This window comes from Nycticebus coucang, chromosome 9 (genome assembly GCF_027406575.1).
Source record: "Nycticebus coucang isolate mNycCou1 chromosome 9, mNycCou1.pri, whole genome shotgun sequence".
In the NCBI taxonomy this organism is placed as follows: Eukaryota; Metazoa; Chordata; class Mammalia; order Primates; family Lorisidae; genus Nycticebus; species Nycticebus coucang.
The window spans coordinates 59380856-59404085 of NC_069788.1; the positions used below are offsets into that span (position 1 = coordinate 59380856).

At 41.4% G+C, this 23230-nt stretch overlaps 1 protein-coding gene and 1 pseudogene across 4 annotated transcripts in view; one reads left to right on the forward strand and one right to left on the reverse strand.

The window, feature by feature from the left end:
- The window catches only part of MBOAT1 (membrane bound O-acyltransferase domain containing 1), a 98675-nt gene extending 75864 nt beyond the window's left edge, over positions 1–22811 (forward strand). For 2 of the 4 annotated variants that reach the window (XM_053603453.1, XM_053603456.1), the window contains exons 9-13: positions 3263–3366; positions 7237–7301; positions 9390–9522; positions 12224–12375; positions 21426–22811. In XM_053603453.1, coding sequence (XP_053459428.1) covers positions 3263–3366; positions 7237–7301; positions 9390–9522; positions 12224–12375; positions 21426–21552 — 581 coding nt within the window. In that variant the 3' untranslated portion in view covers positions 21553–22811. The other 2 variants (XM_053603454.1, XM_053603455.1) reach the window with 2 other exon arrangements.
- LOC128593789 (proteasome subunit alpha type-6-like) lies at positions 4083–4805 on the reverse strand (annotated as a pseudogene).
- Positions 22812–23230: the final 419 nt, after the last annotated feature.

The window sequence follows — 23230 nt, forward strand, 5'->3', positions numbered from 1 at the left end:
CTTCTGCTCTCACCAAACTTGGCCATTTAGTACAGTGAAAGTGAGGGAAACATTCCAGAATGATCTGGCTTTCTTGTAATTTTTCTGGTTTCTTTGAGATTCAAGATGCACACTAGTGAATTTAGGTCACACTTCTGAAGAAACCGTGGGTTCATTTTTAGGTCTTTGAAAGGAGCTGACTTCAAGTGATTTCTCTTCTATTGAGGTAGAATGTTCAACTTTGTTTGGTTTTCTCACAAGTTTTTTTTTTTTCCAGTGACTTGGTCAGGATTAAGCTTTTATCTCTTTTCTTCCAAATAGTTTTAGACTGGGGTTATTCGAGGCTTTGCTAAAGTGAGTGATAAACCCCTCTGTGCCCCTGTGGAGACTGGGGAAGGGTTTGGTGAGGGCAGGAGGACCACATCTGTTCCAGGAAAGGAAGTTTAACACTTTTGCTGCAAGTGACCCGGCACTTGACGTCAGACAGCTGTGACTTAAAAACTAAGAAGAGGGACAACCCAACTACCTGTTGGGTTCAGTGTACAGCTGTTCTGGTGATGCGTCCACTGAAAGCCCTGAATTCAGCATGATACAATTCATTAGGTAACAAAAACACCTGTATCTCCCAAATTTACCGACATGAAGAAAAAAATAAACTTGGTTCCTAGGGTTGAACTCATATTCCCATGAATGAGGGAATAGCATTTAATTGAATGAGGTTTTTTTTTTTTGGTCAGTTCATGCTCCAGCTTTTAAGCTCCAAATTCAGGTACCAAATTATTTGTATATTTCCTCATTGTGGTAAACTATATATACAGTATAAAACATAAAATCTGCCTGCCTACCCTCTCCCATTTTCTGTGGCCCAGGGCTTAAAAGGCTGAGTTCTGGGCTCTGACAGCTCCTGACCTGAGGAGGAGAGAAAAGCCATCCCATGGCCTCATAGGGAAAGTTTAAGGCAAAGTGGACTGTGCTGGCAGGGACACCTGTGTCATTCTGCCCCCTGGGATCATTTGAGACACACAGACTATAGCACAGAGGTGACCCTTTCTGCTGCATACTCAGCTCGTTTTCTGTTTCTTGCTCCCCACCTCCCTCTCCTTTTCCTGGTCTTTTTTGGGTAGCTGATCAGTAGAATCACTATGAATTTGTATGGTCCTCAATTTGAAGTTTCTTACGGTTTAGATTCCACAGGCTGGTCTAAAATTAACCTTTGTCTTAGTTATGAGTAAAGATGCAATGAATAGTGTATCAGGGAATATTTAAACTGCTTAACTGAATAATTGTTTTCTCCAGCTCTTTAAAATGTCGTTTGCAGGTAATTGATGTACTAATTATACATGATTATAAATTTAATCCTTAAAGCTGGCCTCTTGATGAATCTCAGCTGAGCTGCATTATGTCAGCCTAGCGCTAGTTACTATTTATCTTGAAATAATAAAACTATTTCTTTTGGACTTAGCCTACGATTCTGGTTGTCTCCCCTCCCCCCCTTGTCCCCTGCTAAATAGTACATACTAATTAGTGAGGCTTAACTTTAGTCCAGGCCATGTTGGACCACAGACGCTAATGTACGGGTGTCTAAATTAATATACCATAAATAACAGCTTAGAGTTCTACACAGTGCAAGGAAAGCCACTTTTGGACTGGTGATCTCAGAACCTCTTAACTGCTCTGAGACAAAAACAAGGCTTCCATAGACAACTGTGGGCTTACTAAACAAAGTGGATTAGCTTCATCTCTGAGAGCCAGGACTCGGGCCCTTCACCTTTGGTCTTTCAGAGTGGAGCTCAGATAGTAGAATCAGAATTCTAGTCTTCAGAGTCTGGCCTTGTTTATAGCTTGAGTGATCTTGATGTTTACCTAACATCTCTGGCCTCCATCTCCTTAATAGCCAGATTATAATTAATAGCAACTAACATTTCTTGAGTACTAACTTGGGCCAGGCACTGAGCTATGTGTATACTATACACATACTTAAATTCACTTAATTCTTTCAACAGCCCTTTATGCGTCATTATTATACCCATTTTATACTTGAGGGGGTAGATTTCTAGAAATCAGATAACTCTCCCAAGGCCATGTATGGAGTGTGCTGTCAAGTGGTGAGAACATCCTTAATCGCCATCTTAAACACTGTGAAGATTAGCTGGGAATGCCTGGAAAGTGTTGTCTAGAGTCCTGGAGAGAAAGTAAGCAATAGTACATCATCACCAATGCCAAAAATAAGACAGACATAGGACAGGTTGTTTTCCATTAGAGTAGCTCTTCAGAAGGCTATTGTGAGTTGAACTTGAACTCATATAGAAAAGGAAAGATTTCTTTGAGATCTCTAGATCTAACATATTACAGTGCTGTAATTTGATTAGTTTTTTTTTTTTAGAAGATATCCTAACAGAATATTTCATTTATTTCTGAGTGAAATAAATGAAATGAGAAAATTTGCTTCTTGATCATCGTAATAAAAGTGTGTTGAGTTCATGGAGTCTATATTTGACTACCTAAACACTTTATTGAGGGACTGAGTAGAAATGAAATATTCATTGTGGGGGGACATTTTCTTATAGCTCAATGAAGTGAAATAAAGATGGCAACAGGAGCTTTTAGACGTATTGGCCGAGTAGGCGGGCTTGGGTAATTGTGTCCACATGTGGTCATGTGGTCTTTATTGCCGCTGGCCCTAAGTTCATGGTTCTGTCTCTGTTCTTTGTGTTTTCTTAATTGTGTCTTGGCAGCTTGGAATGATGTCCAGAATGAGGTCCAGTTTCTCTCCTAGAGCTTGTTCTCTTCCTGGCGTAACGCTGGCTCTCAGCTTGTCTTTGGTGACAGCTCTTGGACCTCTCTACTGGTCTTTGCGTCTGAGCTTAGATCTACTTTTATCTTCTTTCCCCTTTCTCCTCTTATCATGCTGGTCACTAAATCCTATATCCTATTGATTATTTATTTGTTTTGGTTCTTCATTTTTTAAATTCTCTCTCTCTGTTTTTGTGATTTTTTTTTTTTTTTTTGCATTCTGTGAACATCTAGCACCTTTACTCTTAACCAGCAGGTGTTCTCCGTAAGAGCTAGGGAAGGAATGAGTAAAAATCGAGGTCACCAAACAGCCAAATACATTTTTCTGATTCATAGTGGTGCCTGGTCCTTAAAAAAATTATTTTTGTTCCTTTTCTAAGTAAACTACTGCATATTGCTCTATCTTGAAGTGAGACAGATATTTAGTGTCTTTTACAGCGATAATGTGGCTTTGGTTCTACATTCTAATGTGTTACTTTCAAAACCATAGCTGATGCAGTGAATAACGCAGCTGGCTTTGGGTTCAGTGGAGTGGATAAGGATGGAAATTTCTGTTGGAATCTGCTTTCTAACCTAAACATCTGGAAAATTGAGGTGAGTGTATTAATGCTTTTTAATCAGACTTTCATAGTGAATCGAGCAAATGGTTTTCATTGAGTGTTTTATCCCCAGATCCTTCATCAGAGTGTCCAAAGAAAAGCGATTCTCAGGGGAATGCCACATCCAGCCGCCTTGTGGACATTTTGCATCTCAGAATTCACCCCCCTTTTCAAAGATACCTACTTTGATGACAGTTTCAGGGGTTGAAGGAAGAGTGACACACAAAAAATCTAAAAGAGAACCACAGAAATATTTTTGTTGTTTATATTCCTGTTCTTTCAACTGGAAAGCACAAATGTCATTTTCTCTTGTTCACGCTCTACCTACTTTAGTCAAGAACACCGATGGGAAGCTCCATATTTAGATTTAAGTATTACGAGCATCTTCTGTGGTTCCTTTGGAAACATTTATAATCCACTCATTTGTAAGAAGAATTGTCATGGGGCACAATTTTTAAGCCACTAGAATAGTATAGTTTTCCTCTTCCCTATCTTTGTTCTTAGACTACAATTCTTGATGTCTTCATTATCAGAGGTGGTCTCTTTGGGGCCATGTTTTTCTTCATATTGTTAGTGCTCAGGCATGTTAGTGGACAGGATTGCCAAGTGTTAGACCCTCCCCTCCACCCCCACAAAGGGATTGTTTTTATTTATACAGGGGTAGGGGGCGTGGGAGAGGTTTGTTGTTGCCAAACATGCCAGCAGATGGCATCATGGATTTGGTAAACTGATCACTATGTTTATTCTCTCTGCCAAATCAACAAGATGAGCATCAGTCTCTGCTTCTGTAAGAATCCTAAATTTAGGGTTTTTCAGCTATAACTTCTATTTCTGAAGGTTTGAAATCAATTGATAGTAGACAGTTTGCAGGATCCAATGTCTGTTCAAATGTCCAATTTGATGTTTTCTTCACTTTTTTTTTTTTTTTTTAAAGGAAACTGGTTGATTAGTTTGTCTGACTCCTGTTGCAGTGGCTTTAAACCCACAGGCATAGCCCGCAGGACCACACTCGTACACCTCAGGGTCTTGTTCCTCATCTATACTGATTAAAATCATTCAACAGCCAAGAGGCCTCATGTCAGCATTCTGTGTGTAGGCCTGAGAGATGTCAGTGCTTCTTTCACATGTCCCGTCCACAGGAATCTCATAGCCTTACTTGTATTTCCAATTAGCTGTCTCATAGTGTGCCCTCTGTCATCACATAGCTGTTGTTTTTGGTTGTTTTGAATAAGCGAGTCACTGTGCTCGAATCCAGTAATTCATCAAGTACTTCCTTCTGTATGACGATTACTGTGACGTCTTTCCCTATGACAGATATTGAGGTAAGGCCACCCTGGTTAATGCAGCTTTTAAAAGTTCTCCTTGATAGAGTCGGTGTTCAGGTGAAAGAGTGGTAATGTGGCCGTCAAACTGGGCACAGGAACCATGGAGCATATTGGCACACTCACTACTTCAAGCACCGTACCCCAGGCCCTTTCTTCTTCCCCGCTGAACAGGAGGGAGGGCATTATTCTCAGCCTACAGAAATGTCGTTTCCAGCTGGGCTTAGTTGCGATCCTAGTACTTTGGGAGGCCGAGGCAGGAGGATTGCTTGAGGCAGGCATTCAAGACCACCCTGAGCAAGAGTGAGATCCCTTCTCTACAGAAAACAGAAAAAATTAGCTGGGTGTGGTGGCTATCTGGGAAGCTGAGGCAGGAGGAATGCACGAGCCCAGGATGTTGAGGTTGTAGTGAGCTATGAAGATGCCACTGCACTGTAGCCTGAGCAGCAGAGCCAGAGACCCTGTTTCAAAAAGAAAAAGAGGAAGAAATGCCAGGTGTTTCATGTTTGCCGTTGGTTTTGGTTTTCCACACGCCATAGGGCAGACAGGTGCTCCACTGGGGAGCTTGGGCAGAGGGAGCTGTGCTTGTGGAGGAAGAAGCCAGGGCTACCTGGGACTGACTACCTGTCACCCACATTTGGTGGAAACTAAGCCAGAAGGAGCCAAAGAGACAGCCTCCACCTTTTGCCCAAGGTATTTTATATTTGGATGCCTCAAGAGGGAAAGTGATGGGCATTTCACCAGAGTAAGGTGCAATTTATAGGGAGGATTGTATTTTCACTTCTGTTTTTACCGTTGAGGCCTTGCCACTTGAAAGGCAAATAAGCAGGAAGAGTAGAAAGAAGCCCTAGGACCTTGTTATTTGTGTTATCTATCTATGTAAATTGCATCCTCCATTCAACTTAAACTCATCACATCATTTAGTTACTCAGCTCAGTCAAATCCAACAAATGTTAATTTTAATTGAGGGTCCATTTTTGTATATTCTAGAAGATCTGGGGGCTCCTGTGGGTGGAAAGCCTTGGCAGGTGTGGTTAGGACACGGCTAAGGTTCAACATCAATTCTAAATGAACAATTAATGCTTTTCCTGTTAGTTGTCTCCTGCGATACAAGAAGCAGTTGCCCCCTCCTGATGAACCACATCAGAAAGGGACAAGATCCAGCTTTCAGAGTAACCTTTCCATATTTGTTAAAAGCAATGTAAATAATCTGCAAGCTTTCCTGTGTAGATGACGTCGGAGAGAGTCGGAGTGTGTTGACTTTACTCCTTTTCTCACTGAAATTCTTCTCTCCCTCCAAACTCGTGGGCCACTTCTGGCTGCCATGGAGTGCTGTAGGTGAATGTCCTCTAGGGTGGGTACCTACTAGTCCACCCTTGCTACGCACTAAAAAACAGACACCTTTCACTGTGGGTGGGTGTATGTTCAGGGCAAAGGGCTAAATTACTAAGGTATATATTTATTATAAAAGAAAACCAGGCGAAAGTTTATATTTTTATTGAATTTTGATACAGGGCATGAAGCTAATGAAAAACAAAGAAAGTGTGCTTTATTTAAGGTACCATGAGGCGGAGTTTATAGCATTTTATTAGCTATAGAAGAAATGGATAAAAAAGTACTCTTTAGGATTGTGAAAAAAAAGCTCCCCATCAAGAAATTAGTCTATCACCCGTCTGTCATTCATCTCCCCGCCTCCCTCTTCTTCCCTCCTTCCCACCCTTCTCCCTCCCTTGCAAGCCTGTGACGGTAGACCAATGTATGGCCTATATAAGATTTTCTTATGTGTGAAGAAACTTCAACAGAAAAAAAGTGACACTGAGATTTTCTGCCTTCTTTAGGAATTTTGGTCCTTGTACGCTCGTTTCATGCATTTTTGCCACCAGCTTTTGTTAAGACCTTTTTTTAAAAAAAAATGAGAAAACCCGGTTGACTTTGAGGTGTATCTTCCCCAGTGGTTGATTTACTTACCTCTTTGCCAGTTGGGTGAGATTTCTTTGTTTTCATTTCTGTATTATGATCCCTCCGTGCATAAAATCTCTTACTATCCCAGACACAATTGGAAGCCTTTGAACCTGGGTAGCTATTTATAGAGTTAACTGCACAACTGACCTAGTTTGTAGATGGCCACCTAGCGAAAAGATGACAGTTAAACTTAAGCTGTCCTCATAAAGGCGCTAAGTTCACAGGATTAAATTTTTCCTGTGGTAAATCCTCCTTTTAGAGTATTTAGTTTTCAAATTCAGATGACTTTAAATTTTTAACCGGCGTGAAAGGAAGCCCACAAGACGGTCCTTTGGTTTTCCTATAATTTGAAAATAAATTTTGAGAACAAACAAGACTTTGCAAGGCAAGCTTTAGTTGTAAAGTAAAGCTTAGAAGCACCAGGCAGTTTTATGGTGAGATGGAACAGCTGATTTACTCTTAACTGGGAATAGTCACTGTTGAAATGCTACATCTGATCTGCTACCAGGGAAATTCTGGGGAGAACATTCCATTACTTGGAGTATTTTTAAAGCTAATGATAGGTGTTATTTTCTTTCTAGACTGCTACAAGTTTCAAAATGTACTTACAAAACTGGAATATTCAGACAGCTACTTGGCTAAAGTGGTAAGAAAAATAAAACCAACCTCATTACTCATGGCCGTGGGCTGTTTAGAGGGGAGTCAGTAGATGAATAACAGTAGCCTGCCAGCAGCAATGTCCCCTAACACTCTTGTTTTGAATTAACATCTATTCTCTGTAAATGAAAAGTAAAAATACAGTGATTTGAGAAAGTTGTAATGTAGCACATTCATTGTATCACTTAATGCTGCCATTACTGTGTACTGGGCACTCATTTAGTCCTTCGTCAGTCTCATGAGACGCTGGTAGTTATCCCCATTTTACAGAGAGGAAAGTGAGACACAGAGAGGTTATGCACCTTGTGCAAAGTCACACAGCTAATGAGCGATAGATATAAGCTCCGATGGTCTGTTCTCATAACTAGAATCCGGGCTACTGTGCTGTGCTGCCTCTTACCTAGAGCAGAGGCTACACCTTAGACCTTGGAGAGAGTTGATGTTCATCCCTAGCAGTAAAAGCTTTATGTACCTCAGATGTTTATGCTTTTAAAGTTTATATTTTTGTTGATAGTTCTCTTTTTGTTTCCCTATATATTCCAAAATGAGAAACATTTCTTGCTGCGGAACTAATAATATGCTGTCTTTAAAGCAGCGAAGCCTGCTTGGTGATTATGCCTATCATACTGAGAGCAGGGAGAGCATAAAAATACAAAGCTTTAAGATAGATTCCACTGTTTCTGATAAGTAGCATCTCTCCTGGGTCTGAATCTGGGGTAACAGAAGAAATGGAATGCGTATCAATTCCTCCAAAGTAAGCTTAGTGCAGTATTTTCTAAAAATTGACCCAGACATGCGGTTTTTGAAATTTGGCCTTGACGTTATTGTTATTACTTAATTTCTATCAATTTCATTAATATTAATTATTGTAAGTAAAAACTTAACATAAGTTTTTGTGTGATTATTGAGTAATCACACTGTGCTAAGAGCCACCTGGTCTCCATTAGGAGTTTGTATTCTAAAATGAGACATGCAAAATAAAAAAAAAAAGCTTTTTAATTATTTTAGAAAAAAATGAAATATTTCAATCCTACAAAAAGGTACTAAGAGTAAGACGCAGATACTCATGTCCTTACTCCTCAGTTCAAAATGGAACATTACGAATGGCGCCTCAGCCCTTGTTTGTCTCCCCAAATGCATTCTTTTTCTTCCTCTGAAAAAGGAGCTATAATCCTTAGTTTGGGTTTTAATCAGTTATGCTGGAACTACCTATACAGTGCTGCATTGGTATTAACTGTTTGAATTTCTATTTTTTTTATTTATTTGATCTTCTCATTTAGTAAACCAGGCGGTAGCTTCTTTTGAGTATCATTGGCAATTCATAGGCTGAGTTGGGGGGCAGTCCCCTATCATTTTGTTCTAATAAACAAGCAAAAACCCACAAGAAGTCCAGGGCATTTGCTGACATTTTCTGGATTCTCACACTATCGCTCTGTAAGGCACAGTCATGGATTGTGTCTGATGGACACCTGAAGAGGTTGTGTGTACGCATAGCTGCCACCTGGATTTTGTGCTGGAGTCATTGCCAAGAAAGATGAAAAGGGTTGCAGCGTTGAGAAGTGAGATGGCATAGGGATTTGGTTGGAAAGGTTGATTGGTTTTGACTAAATGAGGATGTTCGTTCCTAAAGACTCTGATCCTGAATCTAAAATTTTTAAGGCCAGTTGCGCTAACTAGATTAGGCCATTGGTGGAGAAATCTTCTGTGTGGCAGGAACTCGTGCTGAGTAAAAAGTGATCACTCAGACCTTTAGTGTGGTGCAGTCCAGATCATTTATTCCAGGGAGGTTAAAAATGTATAACATCTCCTCAGAAGGAGCCAGGAATTGCCCATCAGATAGTGGTCACAGAAACCAAAGCTGCTCAGGCTGCTTGGCTCACACTGCATCCCTGCACAGGGTCACGGAAACCAGAGCTGCTCAGGCTTCCTGCCTCACACTGCATCCCTGCACAGGGTCAGGCAGTCATCACATCAGTAAATGGATCAAATGATTTCTGTGTTGTCTGATCCCAAAATGAGCAGCTGTGCCTAGAAGTTTCTGGTAAGTTTTACTGGTTGTTCTTTCCTCTTTTTACAGCGTGTGCTATCAGCGGGTTCCATGGTACCCCACGGTGCTCACCTTCATCCTGTCTGCTTTGTGGCACGGTGTCTACCCTGGATACTATTTTACCTTCTTAACTGGAACCCTGGTCACATTAGCAGCTAGAGCGGTAAGCTTCTGGGGATGTGGGATCTTTCTCTGAAGAATCTGATGCTTGTGTGTTTGTCATCTTTAGAATCCTAGCAGGAGTTGGGGGCAGGGATGGAAGGTGGGAGTGATATTCTGAAAAATCAAACAGCATGCAGAAGTCTTCCCATTAGAGAAACACTTCAGTATAGAGGAACTTGTGGTCATTACAAAAATGGTTAACCATTTTATTTCCATGTTATTTACAGAGGGTGCTTGTAAAACCAAAGGAATTTTAGGAGCAATATTGAGTACCTTAGGAGGTGAAAACGTTTGCATCATTAAAGGCTATGAACATACACCATATACTAATTATGGAAGACGATGGCTGTTAATTAATGTGGGCTTCATACGGCTTCACTTTGCTTGTGTTCCACTGAATTTCTCATTTCATTGCCCTAAGCCTAGAAATAATTCCCAGTGTCTGTGAGCCGTCAGTGCGACAGCAGCCAGAAGAAAGGTGTCTGTTAGGAAGTTGTCTGACTTCGTATGTTCTCGTGCCTGATCCAGCTCTCTTAATTAACTTCTGTGAAATTCTTTATGAATTTTATAAAATTGGTTCTCTAGGTCTTGAGGAATCGTTAGTTTGTCCTTGATGGTTCCTGCTGTTTGCTTGTAGAACCAGGTAATAAAGGAATAAAAAATACGACTGTCCTCAGAGAAGGAGGTGTATATGTATAGGTGTAATTGCAATTCAAAATGCTTTTCTTGTCAAATAGAGGTTTGTATTTGATTTAATCCCACTCTTTGATAATGACTGTGGCCTTCCTTATTTCAGATGCCACGAGCTTTGAATGACATTTGTTGAACTGCATTTTGGATGTGAATTCAGCAGCCCCATCATGGCTGTTCACTTATCCTTTTGATTCATTTATTCTGTGATTATTTCAGGAACCCTGCTGCGTGCCAGTGTTCTAGGTGCTAGGCTACCACAATGAGCAAACAAGTGCTCCTCCCCTGAGGAGTCTCTATTTTAGTTAGACAAAGGTCTCTTGGAATATATAGGTGCACAAGGTAGATAATTGATTGCTATTCACACTCATCAATACACTTTTAAAATGAAGTGCACATTGAGTGTATTTGTACAGAAAAACCAGGAAAGATATTTTCTTTTCTCCGATTCATATACCTACTTCAGATTATAAAAGGAAAGCAAAGAACAGGTGGCCAGGACAAATAAGAAAGAAAGGTCAGAATTTTGTGCATTAATATAATTTTTTTTTGTGTGTGTGTGTTTCAGCATTTTATTTCATTGTTTTTTTCTTTTTTTTTTTTTCCTGCAGTTTTTGGCCGGGGCTGGGTTTGAATCCGCCACCTCCAGCATATGGGGCCAGCGCCCTACCCCTTTGAGCCACAGGCACCGCCCTATATCCAGAATCTTATTCCTTAAAATGTCTTTAGTTCTATGACTTTAACTGTCATAAAGGCTTTCATTTCCTTAGACCCTTTCTTTTGAACCATCTGGAAACATTTTTTCACAAATAGGTAGGAGATGGAGTTTTTAGCTTGCTAGGCAGCCTTGGCCATTGAACTCCATCCTGCCTCTTCCAGCTCTGCCTTTGATTCTGGGTTGTGGAAATTAGGTGTCTTTCTGCAGACAAGTCTAGGCACATTTGTCAAAATATCTACAAAGCAGTATATCCTTTGACCTAGCATTTTCCATTTCAAAGAATCGTCTCTTTACCTAAGTCTTGGTTTCCATACCTGTAAAATGAGAATAATGATGCCTACCCAATAAGCTTATTGGGAAAATCAACAGAGATGATCCATTAACACAGGCTTGGCACTCAGTAAGCACTCAATAAATGGTACTGCTATTATTAGTACTAATAGGAATATTATTTGTATCATCATTACCCAAAGGAAATAAGTAGGAAAGAGGGCGTAAATTTATTACAAGGGTACACATCACAGAGTTGTTTATAATAGCAAAACAGGAGATGGGAAGAGAAGCTAACTTTTCCATAATTAACTTAAAAATTATATTGGAGATTAATATTTACTGACATGGAGAAAGTTCATGATCAGTATAACTAAATAAAAAAGGCTGGAAAATATATTGGTGCCATTAAGAATATAAATGTGGATATATATGAATGGAAGAGGCTTAGAAGGCTCTGGACCAAGTTCTTCAATGATACTTTCCTTTTTTCTTTCTTTCTTTCTTTCTTTTTTTTTCTTTAGAGACAGAGTCTTACTTTATCACCTTGGTAGAGTGCTGTGGCGTCACAGCTCACAGCAACCTCCAACTCCTGGGCTTAGGTGATTCTCTTGCCTCAGCCTCCCGAGTAGCTGGGACTACAGGCGCCTGCCACAACGCCCGGCTATTTTTTGGTTGCAGTTTGACTGGGGTCGGGTTTGAAGCCGCCACCCTCGGTATATGGGGCCGGCACCCTACCCACAGAGCCACAGGAGCCACCCCAGTGATACTTTTCTTTAGGAGATATTAAAAAAGAAAACAAAGTTCTTTTTCCTTTTGTGTAGTTTGTTCTTCTACTGTGAACATTTTTTTTTTTTTTCTCAAGAAGAGCCATAATGGTCTTTTTAGTTGAAAATAGAACTAGATGGTGGTTCTTTACTGCAGTCTGTGTTGCTGGGATGTACTACCTGTGTGCATGGAGTAACAGTTGTTTTGTTTTCCATTCCCCACGCCCCCTTCCCTATTTTTGCCTCTGGGCTTGCAGGTGAGAAACAACTACAGGCATTACTTCCTTTCTTCAAAAGCTGTCAAGGTTGCTTATGATGTGGTCACCTGGGCTGTCACTCAGCTGGCTGTGTCTTACACGGTTGCGCCCTTTGTTATGTTGGCAGTGGAACCAACCATCAATTTATACAAGTAAGTTTGCATTGTTCTCAGTTGCCATCTATTAAGCTGTCCAGGCTTGGCATGGGGGGCACATTGAAGCAAGCAGTCCTGAGGATTTCTGATTGGGACTTAAATGTGAAAATGTCCATAGCAACTGGGCAGCTCATGGCTATAATACCAACATTTTGCAACATTTTGGGAAACTTGGGCAGGAGAATTACTTGAGGCCAGGAGTTTGAGACAAACCAGGGCAAGGTAGGGATACTCTTCCCCACCCCCCGCCCACACCGCTGGATCTCTGCAAAACAATGAAAACATTAGCCAGGCATGATAGTGCGCATGTGTAGTCTCAGCTACTCAGGAGACTGAGACAGGAGGATCGCTTGAACCCAGGCGGTCAAGGTTACAGTGAGACATGTCATTGTTACATTACACTGTAGCCTGAGCCACAGAGTGAGAGTGAGACCTTATCTAAAAAAAGAAAAAAGAAAGAAAGAAATCATTTCCACTCAGATCAGGAACCAGGCAAGGCTGCCCATTGTCTCCACTGCTCTTTAACATTGTAATGGAAGTTTTAGCCATTGCAATTAGGGAAGAAAAGGTGATCAAGGGTATCCATATAGGGTCAGAAGAGATCAAACTTTCACTCTTCTCAGATGATATGACTGTATATCTGGAAAACATCAGGGATTCTACTACAAAACTCTTAGAAGTGATCAAGGAATACAGCAGCATCTCAGGTTACAAAATCAACATTTATAAATTGGTAGCCTTTATATATACCAACAGTAGTCAAGCTGAAAAAAGTCAAGGACTCTATTCCGTTCACAGTAGTGCCAAAGAAGGTGAAATATTTGGGAGTTTACCGAACAAAGGATGTGAAAGATCTCTATAAAGAGAACTATGAAACTCTAAGAAAAGAAATAGCTGAAGATGTTAACAAATGGAAAAACATACCATGCTCATGGCTGGGAAGAATCAACATTGTTAAAATGTCCATACTACCCAAAGCAATATACAATTTTAATGCAATCCCTATTAAAGCTCTACTGTCACACTTTAAAGATCTCGAAAAAATAATACTTCATTTCATATGGAATCAGAAAAAACCTCAAATAGCCAAACATTACTTAGAAATAAAAACAAAGCAGGAGGAATCATGCTACTAGACCTCAGACGATACTACAAATCGATAGTGATCAAAACAGCATGATACTGGCACAAAAACAGATAAGTAGATGTCTGGAACAGAATAGAGAACCAAGAGATGAACCCAGCTACTTACCATTATTTGATCTTTGACAAGCCAATTAAAAACATTCAGTGGGGAAAAGATTCCCTATTTAACAAATGGTGCTGGGTGAACTGGCTGGCAACCTGTAGAAGACTGAAACTGGACCCACACCTTTCACCATTAACTAAGATAGACTCACTGGATTAAAGATTTAAACTTAAGACATGAAACTATAAAAATACTAGAAGAAAGTACAAGGAAAACTCTTGGAGAAATTGGCCTGGGCGAATATTTTATGAGGAGGACCCCCTTGGGCAATTGAAGCAGCATCAAAAATACACTACTGGGACCTGATCAAACTAAAAAGCTGCACAGCCAAGAACACAGTAAGTAAAGCAAACAGACAGCCCTCAGAATGGGAGAAGATATTTGCAGGTTATGTCTCCAACAAAGGTATAATAACCAGAATCCACAGAGAACTCAAACATATTAGTAAGAAAAAAAGCACGTGATCTCATCTCAGGGTGGGCAAGGGACTTGAAGAGAAACTTCTCTGAAGAAGACAGGCGCATGGCCTACAGACATGAAAAAATGCTCATCATCCTTAATCATCAGAGAAATGCAAATCAAAACTACTTTGAGATATCATCTAACTCCAGTAAGATTAGCCCATATCACAAAATCCCAAGACCAGAGATGCTGGTGTGGATGTGGAGAAAAGGGAACACTTCTACACTGCTGGTGGGAATGCAAACTAATACATTCCTTTTGGAAAGATGTTTGGAGAACACTTACAGAACTAAAAATAGACCTGCCATTCAATCCTACAATTCCTCTACTAGGTATATATCCAGAAGACCAAAAATCACATTTTAACAAAGATATTTGTACCAGAGATTTTACCTCTTTCATGTTTACATGGATGGAGCTGGAACATATTCTTCTTAGCAAAGTATTTCAAGAATGGAAGGAAAAGTATCCAATGTACTGAGCTCTACTATGAAACTAATTTATAGCTTTCATATGAAAGTTATAACCCAATTATAATCTAAGAATATGGGGAAAGGGAGGGATACGGAGGGGAAAGGCGAGGGTAGGTGGAGAGAAGGTGATTGGTGGGACCATACCTACGGTGTATCTTACAAGGGTACATGTGAAACTTACTAAATGTAAAATATAAATGTCTTAACACAATAACCAAGAAAATGCCGTGAAGGCTATGTTAACCAGTTTGATGAAAATATTTCAAATTGTATATAAAACCAGCACATTGTACCCCATGACTGCATTAATATACACAGCTATGATTTAATAAAAAAAATAAAAGTTAAAAGAAAAGAAAAGGAAAGGAAAATGTCCACAGAAGCGCTAAGAAGAAGTAGCTTGGCTCGGCGCCTGTAACTCAAGTGGCTAAGGCGCCAGCCATGTACACCAGAGCTAGTGGGTTCAAATCCAGCCTGGGCCTGCCAAAGAACAATGACAACTACAACCAAAAAATAGCCGAATGTTGTGGCAGGCACCTGTAGTCCCAGCTACTTGGGAGGCCAAGGCAAGAGAATCTTTTAAGCCCAGGAGTTGGAGGTTGCTGTGAGCTGTGATGCCATGGCACTCTACACAGTATGACAGCTTGAAGCTCTGTCTCAAAAAAAAAAAAAAAAGAAGAAACAGCTATCCTAGTGGTAATGTCCAAATACTAATAGGTAAGAGCAAAGTGGACGAGAACCTCTTAAGCAATTCATAATGTAAATAGGGACATTTATATCAGTGTACTTTGAAGGAACGGGTGGGATTGAGAATTCAGAGGGTGCATTTGTTTCCCATGGCTCCTTTTCCTAGAGGGGAAGCCACGTTGGAGACTACAGGGCGTTCTAAGAGTAGGTCAGAGACGGGCAGGAGCTGCAGCACTGCTGGTGCAGGGATTGGCCCCAGTGTAGTCTGTGAAGGGCTCCTCTGTGCTCAGAGATGGTGATTCAGCAGGTGTATTGTAGGTTATGCCACCGGTTGCCCATGGTGGGGGGAGTTTAGGGAGGAGCGGGAAGCGCACACTGGACACCACCACACTCCGAGTCAACTGCAAACCTGTCATTTACTCTTACCTGTCTTTACTCTTGTTATTTCACTTGTGTATTTAGTTGAATTTCTCCACTATTGTGAAGTGGTTGTGTGACCCCTGTGTTTTCTGAACTGTAAAGTGGAGCCGAGAACAGAATCCATTGCAAAGCACTGCTGTCAGGACTGAATGTTGGAACCGATAAGCAAACAAGCAGGGGGCCTAGGCCCGAATCTGGCATGTGGTCTGTGCTCAGTGAGTGCTGACTTGGGTCACTTCAGGGGCTGCACAGGCTTCTCTAGTTAACTCTGGAAGTTGCCAGGGTTTAAAACAATGACTTAGACATAGCACAGACACACCTTATTTGTAAGCCGGGGACCTCTATAGTTGATGGACTGGTCGAGAAGGGGTGGGAGAAACTTTCACTACTCAATACATGGATCAGCATCCTCAATTCCAGTCTTGTGCAAAATACTAGTTAGTAATATAGATAGGCGGTAATAAGTTATGTTAATATAACATGGAAGTTGGGCTGGTTTTTATACAAATTTTTCTAGGTGATGGGCACTGGAAGACTGGGAAGAGAATTACGATATTTGCCCCCCCCCCCCAAAAAAAAAACAACAAAGCAAGCCTTCAGGCCAGCTGCTACAGTTGTGGGAGTCCTATATGGAGAAGCTGGGATTGAGCACCCTTCACTGGCTGCCTCCTAGAGAGAGGCACCCCCAGGCTGGCATTCTGGCTCTCACAGGGTTGTTCTCCCTTTGCCCACCTGAGGACAGTCCCATGACCTCCTCGCGCTACTTGTGTTCCTGTTATGTCAGAGCCACAGCCCACATTTGCCCTCTTTCTTTGCTTTTTGCCTTTCTAACTGTCCCCCACCCCCAACCCCCGCAGCAGCCTTCTGTCCCACTGAGCTGTCTGGGTTGTTGCCCTGAGTGCTACTTTGTGTGTGTGAGCGCTCTGGCTACGAAGTCTCCCAGGTTTTCAGTTGTCTGCTTCTATCCTGCTTTCCCTGCGACCAGCCCTGGTATTTCTAAGCTCACAATATTGCTGTTATAGCAGAAATGCCTTTACTCAGTTCAGTGTCATCAGGGTGCTGGGCGCTGGGGATGGAATGGCAAGCTCAGACCTGCTCCCATGGAGGGCATAGCTTGATGGGGTGGGGTAGGCGGTAATTGACAAATGTATAAATACGGGCTGAGATCGTACTCAGGTACAGGGCTTCATGAGAGCATAGCATATAACAGGAATCTGACTTAGCCTAGTGTGCAGGGGTGTCTTTTGGGAGGAAGTGGCATTTCAGGCTGTGCAGTGGGAGTGGAGCCAGCACAGTGTATGTGCAGTGGGCGAGGCTGGGCACTGTGGGCAGTGCTGTTGGCTCAGAAAAGCGTAGAAAAGCCTGTGTGGTATACCAGGAGGAAGCTCTGCACACCAAAAACCAGAGAAATGTGAATGTGGGCAGAACACAGAACCCATGGTAGATAGTGCTGAGCTGAGGAGAGAGAGGTAGGTATGCGGATCTCTGGTCATCACATGAGCAAGTGGGGGCTCTGAGAGGGTGAGGAATTTAACAGAACTCACACAGCAACTAAATGAGCCTCAGAGTTCCTTTAATGGTAATATCAGTAGTTATGAAACCTTTCTTGAAGAGAAGCTGTTTTGGATGCAAACTACCACTTGGCGATCACACGAAGTGGTGATTTATTTTTGATAACATGCATGTAACCAACTAAAGGATGCCAATTTCTAGGCTTAGAGGGGGACTCAGGGGCAAAGTCAAATCATCAAGTAGCTTTTCACTTCTTTTTAAAAATAATCTAGAATACTTCTTAAAAATATGTTTAGAATGAAACAGAAAATTAACGTTCTTGCCACTTTGGCCCATTTCAGGTGAGTTAAACTAATATTTTATCTTGTTAATCTGATTGAGTATATGATTTAAATATCTGTCCAGCTGCTCTGTCCAATAGAAATTTCTACAATGATAGAAATGGCCTCCCTAAACACCAGCCACTCACATGCATGGCCATTAGGCTTTTGAAATATGGCTAGTAAGATGGAGGAACTGAATTTTGTTGTTTATTTATTTATTCATTTATTTATTTTGAGACAGAGTCTCACTTTGTTGCCCTTAGTAGAGTGCCATGGCATCAGAGCTCATAGCAACCTCAAACTCTTGGGCTCAAGCGATTCTCTTGTCTCAGCCTCCTGAGTAGCTGGGACTATAGGTGCCGCCACAATCCCCACATCCCCACCCCCACCCCCACCCCCCACCAGCTGCTGTTTTTTGGAGATGGTCTCGTACTTGCTCAGGCTGGTCTCAAACCTGTGTACTCAGGTGATCTGTCCTCCTTGGTCTCTCAGAGTTCTGGGATTACAGGCGTGAGCCACCCCGCCTGTCATTAATTTGAATTTTAATAGCCTCGTGTTGCCAGTGGCTCTTATAGATTGATGTCACCTCAGAAAGTGTTTTCAGAAGAAAATCCCTGAATCTGGTGAAAGAAATTAAAATTGCACAGTGTTTTAGGGAAGGTGAGGCTCGTTGCCTTCCAGATCTGTTCCTCACTTTGGGCTGAACTTCAGTGATGGGCAGTGAACGACAGTCCGTGCACACCCACTTCTCAGTCCGTCCTCAGTGCTGAACATGGGACTTTCAGTTGGGCTTTGTCCCTGGGCCTCATCAGTGTTCAGTCTGGAGTGGCTTCGGCGCTCAGCCTTAAAGTCCTCCATCTAGTTTTTTTCTTTAGGTTGTAAATGAGCACTTAAATATATTATCAACGAACCCTTCTTATGAAGTCGTTTGGAAAAGCAAATTCTCACATATCTCATATATGCAAAATGTTTTTAATCAGACAGCACTTTCACAAATTCAGTGTGAAAGAACGGTAGCGTTTGTGTAGAAACTTGTATAGATAATGAATTGCTTGAAAGCAGGAACTGTGCCTTGTTCATCTCTGTGTCTGGAGCACCCAGGTCAGGGCCTGGCACGCTCAATAAATTGAGTTTTTCCATAACAGAAAGATGAAATATTCCTAAAATTTTAAAGAAACATGAAATATTAGAAGTTACTAAATCTCATTAGGGGGTTGACAACTTTTTTCCTTTGATTTTTCAAAGCATTTGCATTTAATTTAACACAACTGCTCCAGTGTAGATTTGGCCGCATAAAGAAGATGAAGGCAAAGCTCAAAAACAAGCTATATTTTTGGCATGCAGACTTTGAAAGCTTGCCTTATAATACCTGTGACTGGGGTGGGTGCCTGTGAGAATCCCAGTTTATGCCTGTTATCCCAGTGTGTTTAGCCCTTTCTCACTCTCACTAATGTCTTGGTTAGATGGTAAATCATATGGTCACTTGTGGTTGTTCGCCCCTCAGCTGGTTAAACAACCGTTAATCATGGACTTGTTTCCATACCCCCAAGGGAAAGAGTAGAAGCGTATGCCTTTCGTAGATCCTAGTTTAAGGCTTCATATAGCCTAAGTAGTAAATGTTTATTGAAAGAATAAATGCATGACGATGTGTTTGCTTCTGTTAGAGCTTTTGACTATTCAGCAGACATTGTCGGGAAGCGTTCCTCTTGTGAAAAGCTGGAGAAACTTAGGGTGTCTGTGAGTTACCTGATCCTAATGTGCCTGATCTCAGAGCACAGAAGCTGGGGAATGATTCTCGCTTAACATTTTCCTTTAATCTGCAAAAACCATGGGAGAAAGTGCAAGTTTAACCTTTCCAAATGAATAAGAATAGTTGTGCTAATGTGAGCTGTTGGTAATCACTTGCATTTGTTGATAGGCACAGTGCGTGTATTTGTTTGGTACCTTCACTGTGCACACTTTGCTGAAGACCGGGCTTTTGCACTAGAAGGTCACAAACTCCAAAGACAAAACTTGTTTCTTGTTAGTTTAGATGATAGTAATCTGCAGGGTTATGGACTAGTTTTTTTTTTTTTTTTTCAATTGCTGGGGATTCATTGAGGGTACAAGATACTGGAGTAGCTTTTCAAAATCAGGATCCATCTGACTCATAAGATACGTAAGAAGAACATGTTATACTTGAGGAGAGCATGTGGGTTAGTTGTAGTTGAATTGTGTTTGGGGAACAGAACGCAGTCATGCATTGCTTAACGACAGGGACACATTCTGAGAAATGCACTGTAAGGTGGTTTTGTCATTGCTGGAACGTCACGGAGTGCACTTGGACAGACTTAGGTGGTGTAGCCCACGGTACTCCTAGGCTTAAACGGTGTGGCCTGTGGCTCCTAGGTTGCAAGTCTGTGCAGCCTGCTGCTTGCTGCACTGGATGCCGAAGGTGATTGTCACACATGGGATTTGTGTATCTAACCATAGAAAAGCTGCAGTGAAAATATGGTGTAAAACTTACCATGGATGGAGCTTGCAGGACTGAGGTTGCTTGGGGTGAGTTGGTGATGGAGTGCAAGGGCCCGGGACGTCATCGTGACAACTGCAGACTTTGTGAACACTGTGCACTTGGGCTACAAGTTTAAGCTTTATTATGAAAGAAACCTTCTTATAAAATCATTTGGAAAAGCAAATTCTCATGTATCTCATGTATACAAAATGTTTTTAATTAGACAGCATAAAAAGTTTATAAAGTTTTTTTCTTCAATAATAAATTAACCATAGCTTACTGTAACTTTTTTTACTTTGTAATTTTTCTTAACTTTGAGTTTTTTGTAATAACAGCTTTAAAATGACACAGTGGACAGTTGTACAGAAATACTTTTTTAATGTCCTTTTTCTATAAGCTTTTTTCCTATTTTAAAAGGTTGTATTTTTATTCTTTCCCATTTTTGTTAAAAACTAAGACCAAAACACACACAGTAGCCCAGCCTATACCACGTCAGGATCGTCAGTATTACCATTTCCACTTCTACGGCTCGTCCTCCTGGAAGGTGTCCAGGGGTTGTCATCTCCTGTGATCACAAGGCCTCTGACACCTCCTGAAGGGTTTGCCTGAGGCTGCTTACAGTTGATGTTTATATATATAAAATACATAAACAGTGAATGTTACAGTTAATACAGTTAATGTTATTATATATATACACATACATATATATACACACATATATATACACATACATATATAATAACATTAACTGTATTAACTGTATATGTATAGTTTTAGAGAGCATTCCATACATATATATGAAATGACAATAAAACATAATAGAGTAAACAAACCAGTGACCTAGTTGCTTGTTATCATTATCAAGCATTATGTACTGCATGTAATTTGTGAGTGTGGCACTTTTATGTGACTGGCAGCGTAGTGGGTTTGTTTACGCCAGCACCACCACACACACGTCAGTAATGCATCGCGCTAGCACATTATAATGGCTGTCTGGTAACAGGAGTTTTTCAGTTTCATTATAATCTAATGGGACCACTGTCATGTGTGGTCCATTGTTGACCGAAGTGTCGTTGTGTAGCACATGACTGTGTTAAGCTTGAATTTGTTCTTGTGAGTCCTCAGGCTTTGAATAGGGGGGTTTCTGGCTGTTGTGGGGTTAATCCTGGGTCTGCTTATTGTAGTGTCAGTGGGAAGACGCCATGTCTAGACAGAGGTGTGCCGGTTGGCTTGCTCTGCCCAGCTGTGCGTTTTCAGTCCATCCCTCACCTGTTTACCCACCAGAGAGTTACCTAGAGAGTGGATCAAGACCAGCGTGAGGGCAGATGTGTCTCCTTCTGCCACAAACAGTACCTACACTCAGCATAGCCACGGTGACGTTTTCTGCATCCTTGTTTGAAATACAATTTTTATGTTCTTATTCCTAGGTCCATGTACTTTTATTTACACATCATAAGTCTCCTGATAATACTATTTCTGCCGATCAAACCACAAGCTCATGCTCAAAGACGGCCTCTGACTCTGAACTGTGTTGAGAAGAAGAAAGCAGATTGATACCTCCGAGAAGAGCTGAGCAAGGAGAGCTGAAGAACGTGCGGAAGCTGAGGTGGACGGGCTCAAGGATGCTCCAGCCATGTGGAGGCGATGTTTACATGCATTTTGTTTTCTTTTTTTAAAATGCAGGGAAGTATTTTTATAAAGCCTTTTTGTACAGATAAATCGGCCACGTCCAGTTTATTTGTTTGAATATTTTATGGGACATTCAAGTGGGGTGGAGGATGTGCTGGAGCTGCAGAGACAGTCCACTCCGGCCTGCAGGCTCCTTGCTTTTCTGGCATGATTCCAGCCACTGGATGCTGGGACGCAGCCATCAGCTCTAGAAGTTAGGAGGCGATTGCTAAAAAGGCTTGTTATTCAGGACTTACCCACAGGTGGCTGTTCCCTTGGGAAGCCACGAGCCCTTGGACTTATGACATAACTGGTTCGCAGACACAATAAACCACCACCACCACCACCAACAACAAAAAAGTAGAAGATGATGATTGTGGAGGAGAAGGATCGTGGAGGAAGGTTTTCAGGGCACTGAATTCTCCATGAGCCTTGAGGACTAACCGTGAACACTTGAATGGACTGAAAGTCAGGTGTGCCCTCAAATAGGCAGCAATTTTCTTTTTTCCGGAATGTAACCCTAACCCCCTTTTTTCTGAACTCTGAGCCAAGATTGGAAATCAGAAAGTCTCCTGTACACGTGCACCAGGAGCCCAAGAGAGGGTACTGTTTCCAAACATTTTCCATTTCACATGCGCCATCTGCTTGCCCAGGAGTGGCCCTGGGAAGACACCTAGTGTTGACACCATGAAAGGCAATAGGATGCTTTTTAAAGAAACAATTTTTTGAAAGTAATTTAAAGTTACATATTAGTAGAAGTTTGAGATGTTTCTCTCTTTTCTCCCCTCATTTCATGGAGGTGTTGATGATCATGGCCATGACATACACTGGGGCTGATTTTCATCTTTCTGTTTTCATGGTTGATTAGCTTTGTTTTAGTTGAATCATTGGAAAGCAGAAATGGGAAGACAGTTTTCCATCTTGGTTACGAATGACACAGAGCTGTGGCTCCTTTCGGGGACGTCTGTTGGGCAATATTGTACGTGAGAGGAGGAAACGTGGCCTTGAGTGTTGACAATAATGACGATAATAATAAAACGTGCTGCAGTGGTGTGCCCTCGATTAAACGGCTTGGGAGGAGAAAATTGATTTGATTTGGATGGTAAAAAAGTTTCTTACTGAATAAATAATATGTTTCTATACAAAGAAAACATTTGTGATGGGAACAATTTGTGTGTGTGTGTCCACAGTCTTGACATTCAGAAGTGTGTGTGCATGTGTTTGTGTGTGTTTTAACAAATGTGTACACACTTAAGTTTTTATTTGCCTGAAATCTGAGCACCGTAGCATGCTCAGTGTTTCTACGTCAGGCATGTGGATGCCTGCGTTTTGGCATGGTATCAGTTTTTATTCCCAACGTTGAAGGTCGAATGCACCCCCATTTTGCAGATGAGGGAACTGAGGGTCAGAGGGACTTTTGGTAACTGCCCTAGGGTCACAGGTTTACAGGTAGAGTGGAGGTTTGAATCCGAGAAGGCATCAGCTGTGAATCTTTCCACGTGGTGTCCCGGTGCTGCTTCTTTCAGGGCTATGAAATACGAACGTGATGTCCTTGTCCCTCTCT